Raw genomic sequence first — 12,104 nt, 5'->3', positions numbered from 1 at the left:
GCCCAAACTAAGCTCTTTTGGGCCCAAACTAAGCTCTAATTCCCACCTCTATTGATGATGAACGGCATGATAAGAATGTCGATATATTTTTGCTGCCCAGAAATGAGGAGCTCAGCGATTCAGTGTTTGAAATACAGCATGTTTTAAACAGCTCCTGTATAAAGCAGACATTTTAGATTTTTTTTTTATTTCTGCCGTTCATTTTTCTCCCACTGTCGTCTGCACCTGAATTACATTTTTCAGCAGTCACCCTATCAGCTCGGGGCACCCAGCGCCCATGTGGAGGGCTTTAAAATGACTTAAAAGAAAAATGAGAGAAAGAGAGAGAGAGAAAGAGAGAGAGATGAACTTCAACCCTGTCAGTAAAGCCTGCTTCTTATTGCTGGCCCTGAGCTATTCTCATGCGCCGAGCGGGCCATGCCTGTGCTTGCCTGCCTCTAACAGCCGGCTGCAGAAGTTCAAGATTCCTCTTTTTGCACCGCTGAAAACAGCGAGCCACAGAGACTCACCAAGTGTGCAGCAGGATCTTTCAAGTGTGTTAAAAGCACCATCAGCTCTTTTCCTTTCAGAGATATTATTTTTTCTTTAGGATTTTTTTTTTTGGGGTGTGTGATTATCTGATTTAACCATCCACAGACAGACCTTCACACCCAGATAGTGAGAATATATCAGCCTGCTGGCTTGATAAAGCCGACACCCTACTGACTGTGTGCTGCTGCTGATCCATCCTCTAAAACCCCCCAGATTTTAATCTTGTCAAATTGATTTAAATATGGAGCAACGTTTTTTTTTTTTTCTAATTTAAAATAAACTAGCACCAATATTACAACCAGCTGAAAAAGAAAAAGTAATAATGACTAGGTCTGATAAGGATCAGCATCATTCATGTTACAGGAATTTTCTTTTTGTGATTATCATCTGATTTGACCATCCGCAGGCCTTTACACACAGAAAGCAAGCACATACACCAATCGAGCATAACATTATGACCACCTCCTTGTGTCTGTATCAATTTTCTTTAACTATTTAGACAGCAGTGCTGCTGGAGTTTTTAAACACTGTGTTCACTCACTGTCCACTCTGTTAAATCAAGCTGCCCCTCCTTGTAGATATAAAGATACAAATCTGTTGCTTCAACGTTTGTGTTGGTTATCCTCTACTTCTTCATCAGTGGTCACTGGATGCTGCTCACATCATTTTGTAATTATATAACTTAAAAAGTGTTCCGACATGCTCAGTGGAGGTAACAAATCATGGATAATGGGTGTAGAAACATAATGTTGTGCTTGAATGGTGGTTATAATGTTAGGTTTGATCTGTGTACCGTATTTGGCGCACTTAAAATCTTTAAATGTTCCGAAAAATCTACAGTTTACCTTGTGTATAAATTTGACCAGTCAGGTATTAAAGAGCAGTAAAGCCACTCCACTGAAGTACAGCATTGAAGGTGAGGGTGAGGGTGAGGGTAAAGTTTCTCCTGCACTAAGGCTGGGTGCAGCAGCATTAGCATTTGATGCTAACCGCAGTGCAAGCTCTTTCACCATTCATGAGCGAGTATATTGGACTCGAGTCTGCGTGTTTGCTGTGTTAAAACAAGCTACATGGAAAGAACTGCTAGCTGATAGAGCCCTGGATTACCAGAACACTCAGGGTTCCTCAGTGTAGCATTTACGTCCTGCTAGAGCTGTGGATAGTGGCTAATGCTAATGCTCCTGCACCCAGCCTTAGTGCTGGAGAAACTTCACTGAAAAAAAAAACTCACCCTTATACAAAATATTGTAAATCTAAGCTTACTGTAAATAAACGGAAGTGCTTTACTTGCCCACATAAACAGTTTTTAGGAGAGAAATTTGTGTAGATAAACATCAACACTCATCTTATGTTAAAAGAAAATGTTTTCTTTTTTTTTTTTTTTTTTTTTTTTTTTTTTTAAGAATTACAGTTTTGTTTACTTAGGCACTTCCCTCAGCTTCCCTATTAGAAGGGAAACAAACATGGCGACTCCCTTGCTCACTTCGATGTAGGCGTCCTTACTAGTGTTGCTTAATGCACCTTATAATCCGGTGTGTCTTATGTATGGAAATAGATCCGAAAATATACGTTTATTGATAGTGAGCCTTACAATCTGGTGCGCCTTATAGTATATTTATAACCTCATAAATTCAAACTAGGTTTTAAACTTCTCAAACTGAGAAACTAAAGAAACTCAGATAAAACTAAAGAAAAAATGTATCAGCTCCAACTAACAATTTAGTAGAAAATGTTGCTAAAACAGAAAATGACTTACTAAACTGATTTAGCAGTGTACTAAAACCACCAGCTCCTTTCCTTTAAGATGTATTTTTGGTTTGGGTTTTGATTTTTTGTGTGATTATCTGGTTTGACCACCTACAGGACTTCACACTCTCAGATAGTGAGAATGTATCAGTCCACACTGACTGTGTGCCGCTGCTGTTCCCCCCTCGGAACACACAGATAATTATAATGCGTATCTTTACTGGGCCAAAATTGTCCGCTATCAAGGACAATCTCGTCTTGTCAGTCTGAATCACACTCTGTCTCTGAAGATGACCTGTTAAATATGTACCAGTCTTACTCACAGCCAAAAGCTACAATTAGCTTTATGTGCCATTTATTACAGGGTCATTGGTGGTCTCATGGCTGACCACATGACTTCATGTCATGATGCTGGAATAGAAAGTGACCTCAGGGGTTGTCCCTAACAAAAGAAGAAAGGAAGGTGCTTTTATTAGCCAATATGAGCCCACACTGCTTAGACATGCATGCAGCTCTCAGACTTATTAGTGTAAAGCTGAACTGCTTGAATTTTTGCACCAGGAGTGCAAGCATAAAGTAATCCAAAAGTAGTGTGTAAGACTGGTAAAGAAGAACATGCCAATGTTAATGAAAACTTTGATCACTGCCCTTTGGGAGGCGCTACAGAAGCCTGCGTACTAAGACCACTAAGTACCGGAACAGCTTCTTTCCCACGGCTGTCACACTCCTGAACTCTGCCTCCTAATATCTGAACAATAACGACAGACTGTATTCCAACACCAATACCAATAACACACAAACTTTACACCAATTACCAGCTCTTTTTTCCGTGGTATATTCTGCTCACTATTGTATATACTGTATAATCTATTCTGTTCATTATACATACTTAAATTATGTATTTATTCTGTTTATACCACTTCACGTATATAATCAGTTATAGTCTGTATATTCATATTCATTAGCTGTACATACTTATACATAGCTGCAACACATTCAGCAATTTACTGTACATTTGTAAGATATACATATTTATACATATTTATCTTTTGTTAAGCACTTCTATATAGATGCAAACTGCGTTTCGTTACTTGCGACAGTGACAAAGTTGAATTCTATTCTATTCTGGTTTCTAAGAACCAGGGTAATTCCACAAAATATTGATTTCTGAACTCTTAAAACTCTATGAATACAAATATGAAGCTCTGCATCTTTTTAGTTATTTCAGCCATTTCTCATTTTCTGCTAATAAATGCTCTAAATAACAAAATATTTTAATTTGGAATTTGGGAGGAATGTTGTCCGTAATAAAGGATGTTTAGTGGATGGTCACTTTAAGCGTATGCAGTTGATGTGAAACAGGTTTGACGGCAGCATTAAGTGGTGTTCAGTGCGTAATAGAAAATTCTGCTGAGAGATTCAGATGCTGTGCTTTGCGTCAGCACTTACTGAACAGCGGCTGTAGAATGCTGGAATGGTGTTAATGCTGCTCTTTAGCTTTTGTCACTTTTTCTCATTGTTCTGTTCCCAGCGGTCGTCCAGAGCAAAGTTTCTCCACCTCTATTTTTTACCAGTCTGAATGAGCTCACTGGTGTCTCTCCCAGTGTTTTCCTCCTCTATTTCCCTTTTTTTTGGCTCGTAGGCATAATAAGTGATTTCATCTTCTTGTTATTTGGAGAAAGAGGCGAGCTGAACTTCGGGATGACCTGTTATTGTTGGAGAGGAGAGAATAGAGTGTTTTTCTCAGTGCATTGTGGGAGAAGGAGAAGTAATAATGGAGGTTATCTGCTCTGCTAGTAGCCGATTGCCTCTGGGTCAGACTGAGACACATGCAGAGTTCAGTTCTTCTGCTCTGTGGTTGGGCTGATTTATTTGGGGGAGAAAATCATATTTTAAGTTTTGGTTTGGTTCTTTTTTTTTATTATTATTTAAATGATGCATTTTTTAACGGATTTAAATATTAATTTGTCATTTAAGCAATAATAACGTAGTATGACCACAGCACAGCAGTGCCAATATTACATGTTATAGCACAAACCTGGAGTGTATTATTGCGATTATATCACAGTTCAGTTATCACTGTTTATTGATTGATTTTCAATTAAAAAGGACGAGATATTATGATCTGTTATCAATGATTATAAACACTCAGAGTTAAAAAAAAAAAAAGTTCCATTGCTGCTCTGTTTGTAGCTGCACTGTTTGGTTTGTAAGCGCTGCATCGTTGCTAGGTTACCTGTATGTGGTGGGCTAGGTAATAAATGGAGAGCTTCGGTTACAGTGCATTACTGGCTGATAATGGCACTCATAAAACGCCTCTCAGCCAATCACATTGCAGGGTCGGCACTAACTAATAATACCTATTATCATTTGAAATGTTGTGTTTTGTAGAGAGGTAAAGATACTGGGCAAAAAGAGCACTTCGTAGTTAATTAATTATGTGTATTATTTTTCACACAAAAAGAAAGAAAATGAAAAGAAAAGAAAATAAAAAAATCCAAAAAGCAACTGTACAAGAGGAGAAAACTTTTTAACCTTTTCAGTGGAACGTTTCAGTGTAAAAAGATTTAATTACCAATCATTTTGAACATTTCTACTTTCACTGATTTCACAGGATTAGCTAATTAGACAATTGCGTGAAAGAGTACACTTAAAGTTAAAATTTCAAAGTTCAAATTATTGTTAATTTCAAATCTTAACCTCATAATCAAACATCTGAACCTGGTAATCACTCAGAACAAACAGTTCTCAGGTGCACTGCTGCACAATGGCTTCCCCGTTGTTTGGTGTGAAAGAGCTCGAGACGGAGAGAAAAAGCCTCACACAAGCATATTTGAGCTCCAGAGTCATTGTGTTGACTTTGTATCTAACAGCAGGGTTAAGAATGTTGCTAAGAGCTCTTTAAGCATCTAAATGAACAGTCAGTGTAATTACACCAATCAAAGCCACCCAAAAGCAGACTGCGGTTTAAACTTTCATATTTCAGGTGCATTCTGAGGTCAGCAAGCATTTAAATCGGATTTGCTACATTTCACAAAACATGGGGATTAAAGAAGGATTACAGTTAAATGTGTTTAGGAGGCAAAACTCTAATACCAGTTTCAGATGTAACTGTAGCCATAACCCTAAAATTCATTTTTAATAATGTTTAATTGATTTTTTTCCCCTTTAATTATTTCTGATTGCTGTTTTCTTCATGTTAGTCATCTGTAAGACTGGAATCATTACAGAATAAAAAACATCTCCCTAATGACTGATGTTTTTCAGCATGAATATAATGATGATGACACTGATTATGTGAGCATAAAGATGATAGCCATGTGTTAAGAATGATGCTGTAAATCCAGCTGAATGTTTTAAAGCAGAAATCAGGACGCAGTGGGAGGGGTTTGGATTTACTGGGAGGAGTTTTGTTTGTGCTGAAAGGAGTTTTGGTTGTACTAGGAAGGGTTTCTGGGTTTGCTTGTACTGGTAGGGGTTTTAATTGTACTGGGAGGGGTTTTGTTTGTACTGGTAGGGGTTTTAATTGTACTGGGAGGGGTTTTGTTTGTACTGGTAGGGGTTTTAATTGTACTGGGAGGGGGTTTGGTTGTATTGGGAGAAGTTTTGATTATACTGGTAGGAGTTTTGATTGTGCTGGAAGGAGATTCAATTGTATTGGGTGGGCTTTCAATTGTACTGGGAGGGCTTTCAATTGTACTGGGTGGGCTTTCAATTGTACTGGGAGGGGTTTCAGCTGTACTGGGAGGGGTTTCAGCTGTATTGGGAGGGGTTTCTGTTGTACTGGGAGGGCTTTCGATTGTACTGGGAGGGGTTTCGGCTGTACTGGGAGGGGTTTTGGCTGTATTGGGAGGGTTTTTTGTTGTACTGGGAGGGCTTTCGACTGTACTGGGAGGAGTTTCGGCTGTACTGGAGGGCTTTCAATTGTACTGGAAGGAGTTTCGGCTGTACTGGGAGGGTGTTCAGTTGTACTGGGAGGAGTTTTGATTATACTGGTAGGAGTTTTGATTGTACTGGGAGGGGTTTCGGCTGTATTGGGAGGGGTTTCTGTTGTACTGGGAGGGCTTTCGATTGTACTGGGAGGAGTTTCGGCTGTACTGGGAGGGTGTTCAGTTGTACTGGGAGGAGTTTTGATGGTTTTCTGTTACTTGGAGTAGCTGATGCGTTTACCCGGCAATAACGTGGCTAAAACGCAGAAATCTTAGACCACTTTCTGAAGTTGTTTGAGTAATCAGATTTGTATCTGTTTTAAATGTGTATAGAAACGCATTTCCACTTGCATTTTAATATATACACGTGTCTAATTCTTGTGTGTGTGTGTGTGTGTGTGTGTGTCTCTTTCAGATGCACGAACATGCAGCATGGCCAACTGCCAGTACGGCTGTGAAGTGATGAAAGGAGAAGTTCGGTGCCAGTGTCCATCGCCTGGGCTGCAGTTGGCCCCGGATGGCAGGACCTGCGTAGGTATGGCTGCTCACAACACAGCTGCTCGTCACCCCCGCACACACTCGCACACACACCCACACACACCCACACACACCAGTGCTTTATTTAGAAAGGATTAGGTAAACATGCTTAGTGTATGAAATCTGTGCTCTTAGTTTTGTGCTGGAGTTACAGAACTAATGTAGCTAACAGGGTTTGTACGGTCATAAAAAAACCTAGAAAAGTCATGGATTTGAAAATGGCATTTTCTAGGCCTGGATAAGTTTTAGAAAAATAAAAATACCCAGAAGGTTTAGGAAAAGTTATTGAAATGTAGTCTACAACTCTGTGTGTTTCAGTTTATCGATGGAGAAAATCTATTTTCAGCTGACAAAATACGTCGGCTCATTCAGTTAATTCAGTAATTTAGCCCTTAACAATGGAGCTCTCAGGATCACAGCAAAAACAGGAGAGTATACATTTCAGAGTTAAACAGCTGAGAGTTGATTTTCACTCTAAAAGTGTAGTTTTGACTCATTCAGATTTAAATTGTGTTTAGTGTTTGAGTTATTTGACAGAGTTGAATATAGATAGATAGATAGATAGATAGATAGATAGATAGATAGATAGATACATACATACATACATACATACATACATACATACATACAGACAGACAGACAGACAGACAGACAGACAGACTTACTTCCCCAAGGGGAAATTTTGGAAATTGGAATTTTTTAGTGTTAACCCAAATTCCCAGTAAATACTGTCCAACTCCACCAAGATTTAATTAAAGTCCACCCAATTAAGCTCATTGTTTGCATATTGGGCGTGTCCCCCAGATTCTAACTTACCATCAGTGTGTAGTCTTGCCCACCAGGGCTACCTTCCATTGGGTATTCCATTATGTTTTATATAATGGTTGTTTATCTAGCCAACGTGTTGTAGGCTAAAAGAGCAAGTTACCATCTTCTGTCCTGTAAATTGTGATTGTGGTAATGCAATGGAAAAATGCCCTGGCAGGACATAAGTATTAGGAAACAAAAAAACACACTAGTCTCCCCTGAATAATAATTCAATAATAAATAGTCATATCAATTGACTAAACATCTTTTAGTGTTAGCGTAACTATTTAGGGAGTTAAAGGTATTTGAGTTAAAAGGAACTCTGGCAAGGTGTTAAATGTTTAACTATTTTAAGTGTTGATTTATTTATTTTTTTTTAAGAGTATGGAGCTATTTAAACCCTTACTATCATGTCATTTTGTCCATTTTTATCAAGGCAGTGTAAGTTAATATTATACTAATTTGTTTTAATATTACATCAGCAGCTCTTCTTTAAAGATCAGAATTCAAAACCCATAGTGGTGCAGGTTAAAGACCAGCTGTTCAGGCTATGTATGTCAATCTGATGGACTCACCTTTAACACCTTTAGCACCTTTAACACCTGTAGAAGACTTTGATGGACAGTTGTAACAGGAAACCTATGGATCTATGGACAAAAAAAGCATTATCAAATTAAAGCTTCAGTTCTGGTACTGTGTATATATACAGAGGGTCCGAAGCTTTACTATTCACGGCCCACCTAACCCACCACATAATGTTCTGTGGCCAACGTTAACATTTGTCCACTGCTCTATGGTGGGAACATGTAGCCATTGTTGTTCTCACTGAACAGCAGTGATGAAAACTGAAAACTCAGCATAAGAGAACATCAGTCTCTGCAAGAAAAACACCTTAAAATGTAATGTGATTTTAATGATGATTTTTAACCGTGCTCAATCAACCCTGCTATTAATCACTCTAACGCTCACAGAGAACACTGCGTCATACAGTGCCAGAATCCACACAATCAGATCTGTTTGATATTACCTAATAGCTTAAAGACTTGAAGCGGTGTGAGACAAATGTTTGATGATTTTGGCATAAAGTAGATGAATTAATATACAAGGGGTATGAGCTTCTTAATCGTGAGTACATTAGCTCATAGCTTTAGTGCAAAACTAAAAAGAAGCAAACTTGACTTGTGAATTGAACAAAATATATACAGGTGCATCTCAAAAATTAAATATAATTGAAAAGTTACATATTATATACATGTATTACACACATAGTTGATGATTATGGCTTAAAGTCATATTTTTATAAAGAGAAAAAGTTAAGTGTTACAGGTGCACCTCAAAAAAAATTGTATATCATTGAAACTTAGTTTCAAAATGTGAAAGTCATATATTATTTTGATGTTTTACACACAGAGTTAACCATTTTAAGCGTGTATTTCTTTTATTGTTGATGATTACGGTTCACAGCCAATGAAAACCCAAAAATCTGTATCTCAGAAAATTAGAATATTATATAAGACCAATTGGTACTTTTGTCAGTGTGGGCAGTGTGCCAAGTCCTGCTGGAAAATGAAATCCACTTCTCCACAAAAGTTGTCAGCAGAGGGAAGCATGAAGTGCTGTAAGATTTGTGAGGAAAAAAACACGGCACTGACTTTAGATTTGATAATAAAACACAGTGGATCAACACCAGCAGATGACAGACATGTCTCTCCAAACCATCACTGATCATCAGTAAATTTTATATTTCATTTAAAGTAAATCAAGGGAGCAGAATCTGGAGGAAGAGTGGAGAGATACACAGTCCAAGCTGCTTGAGGTCTAGTGTGAAGTTTCCACCAATCAATGATGGTTTGGAGAGACATGTCATCTGCTGGTGTTGATCCACTGTGTTTTTATCGTGTCCACAACTTTTATGGAGATGCAGATTTCATTTTCCAGCAGGACTTGGCACACTGCAGAAAGTACCAATTGTTCTTATATAATATTCTAATTTTCTGAGATGCTAATTTTTGGGTTTTCATTGGCTGTAAACCGTAATCATCAACAATAAAAGAATTACACACTTGGATGGATCACTCTGTCTGTAAAAAATCTATATAATGTATGAGTTCCACATTTTAAACTGAGTAACTCAAATGAGGATTTTTTTGAGGTGCACCTGTAACTCTTTAACTTTTTCTCTTTATAAAAATATTAAAATGTGCTTTATTTAGACATTTATATTTTGGGTGTTTTTACCCTAATAACCCTGATAACTGAGTCCGCACGCAAGAATGATTCCAGGCTTGTTTGGGAGAGGGACTTATTTTTGCTGGTTTGATGTCACACACAAGATCTCCACCAAAACCGTCAATTTCTTTTTTTTTTTAAACACTTTTGGGATTCTCTGCATTTCAGTGTGCCAAACAAGCAACTCTTCATGCATAGACAGACCTTTATTACAGTTCTCTCGCTCCAGTCCTCTCATAGTTTGGCTTTATTAGAATATACTAATGAGCAGGCAAAAGTAAAACACGATAAGGCAAATTAGTTACATTACAAAATGAACCAATCACTCGACCGCACACGCAGCACCAGGAGCAGATAGGAGGAGTCCACTTGAAGCAAATCCACTGATTTTTGGATCACCAAAGAGCGATATTTCAGACTGCAACCATACACAAAAACAGCCAGATATAGCTTCTCCAGGTTTGGACATAAAAAAGACAAGTGTGATTTAGATGTACAGATTAGATTAGACCCTTAGATTTAAATATTTTTTTTTATTTAGGAAGGCATTTAAAATAAGTAATCGTAATACTTACAATAGTAAATAAAAATAATTGATCTCCTAAAATGAAGAAACTGTTGATAAATGATTATTCATTGAAAAGCTGTTGTCTGTAAGCCTAAAAGGTATTTAAATGTTATATAGAAAAAAAAACAGATTTTTGTCATCAAACCATTTCTTCGAATTCAAAAGGCATTTTGTAGAAAGAAGCACAACATTGAGAGGCTTTCTTTTTTCTGAGCCTCGCTCTTGTCATCTTCTGAACCTGATTTGCCGCATGCTGATCAAATGTGGAATGCTGTTCTGTTGCTGTTTCGTCGGAAGGAGAAAGATGCCAAGCTCTCAACAGCAGGCGCGTGATTTTTCTGAATTTCAAATAACAGTGAAGTACAAAGAGAACACGGAGAATGACAGAGATTCTCCCGCTCCTTGCTGTTCCTCTGCTGTTCCAACAGCCCTTGACAACCGACCGTCGAGCTCATTTCTTTGATACTCTAATTATAGTGTAAGTGCTTGGAGATTGCATAGTGGCATTCGTTAACGAGCGCATTAATGCCGTTCCACAGGTGCAGAGACATTAGAGCAGCATCCGTCCTGCTCCCCCTCTCGCCACGTGAGCCGTCGTTAATGACCGGACACTAAATCACGGATGGAATGGGAACAAATTGGAAGAGTTAACCCTTGTCAAGTTTGACACACATTCTTCTTTAGCTGGGGAGGAACTGAATCTTTGTGACCAGCCCCCCTCGTTTCTCATTTCCCCACTTTCAGCCCCCTGTCACCCCGGGGGCACTGCAGGGAGGGGTGGGCTGGCAGTAGCCCTCGAACAAACACCCATCAATCTCAGAGCGGCCATCAGCGGTGTTTTGCAAGGCACAGGTGTTCCACTCTGGAAATATTTTAGGAGGAACTCTTTTACAAGCCCAAGGGAAGAGGAAGGTACAGTAACGCAGGAACACACCTGTGCTCGCAGGGTTGCGTGACTGTCTTTCTGTTTTTACCAGTCAGTCTGTTTTTTTGCACGGTATTCAGAGGAAAATAAATGAACTGGTCAGTATTTTCTATAATTTAATGCAAACAAACAGTAATAGTCTTCTGGACATCATTAAAAAGTGTTTACAGTTACCTAGTTACTAGCAGCTAGCAGTGGGTGGATCGTTGTAAGATATAGAACAGAATTATAGATATAGTCTTTAGTATAGTTTTATTTTGAGCTTTGAGTACACAGTGCAGTTGATTCTGTTCTTTATAACACAATTCTTATTTTTAATTCTTAAACATCTTATCATGATATAGTTTTTCATATCAGCCGATATCAATATGTATCACAATATAAATCAAATCACTTTCTGTTAAAGGTTTCTTTTTACTCATAAGTGACAGAATAAGGGAGTTATGGCCAAAATCACTAGCAGGATGTCCACATCTTGACAGGTGGATACAAGGTGCTCAGACAGCTTTTAAATTAGTTTTAAAAAGTCATTATACATCCACACAGGTTTGGACCATAAAACAGGTACAAGCGGACAAAAATCTCCGGCTTGTCATAGTCATGGAGGAAAAATATATCACGATAAAAATCGATATCGTTTTATAGCCCAGCACTTAAACATAGGTTCTGTAACACTCCTAGACTCACCTTCAAGATTTGACTTACTAATGCTACTGCTTTATCAGTCCACATGGTGACGCTATTATCTAATGAACAGAGTAAACCTGCGGTGAAGAATTTTGGTTGCTAAGTTCTGTGAAACTGACACCAATACATCCATAAATGTTGGTAT

The 12,104-nt window shown here is 38.3% G+C and overlaps 1 protein-coding gene across 4 annotated transcripts in view; it reads left to right on the top strand.

Moving 5' to 3' along the window:
- The window catches only part of npnta (nephronectin a), a 128,272-nt gene that overhangs the window by 90,022 nt on the left and 26,146 nt on the right, over window positions 1-12,104 (top strand). For all 4 annotated transcript variants that reach the window (XM_007234302.4, XM_022684514.2, XM_022684515.2 and 1 more), the window contains one exon: window positions 6,622-6,741. In XM_007234302.4, coding sequence (XP_007234364.3) covers window positions 6,622-6,741 — 120 coding nt within the window. The remainder of the gene's footprint in view (window positions 1-6,621; window positions 6,742-12,104) is intronic.

This window comes from Astyanax mexicanus, chromosome 7, assembly GCF_023375975.1.
Source record: "Astyanax mexicanus isolate ESR-SI-001 chromosome 7, AstMex3_surface, whole genome shotgun sequence".
Classification (NCBI taxonomy): Eukaryota; Metazoa; Chordata; class Actinopteri; order Characiformes; family Acestrorhamphidae; genus Astyanax; species Astyanax mexicanus.
Note: the sequence above shows the minus strand (reverse complement) of the source record. Positions and strands in the feature narration are given on the sequence as shown.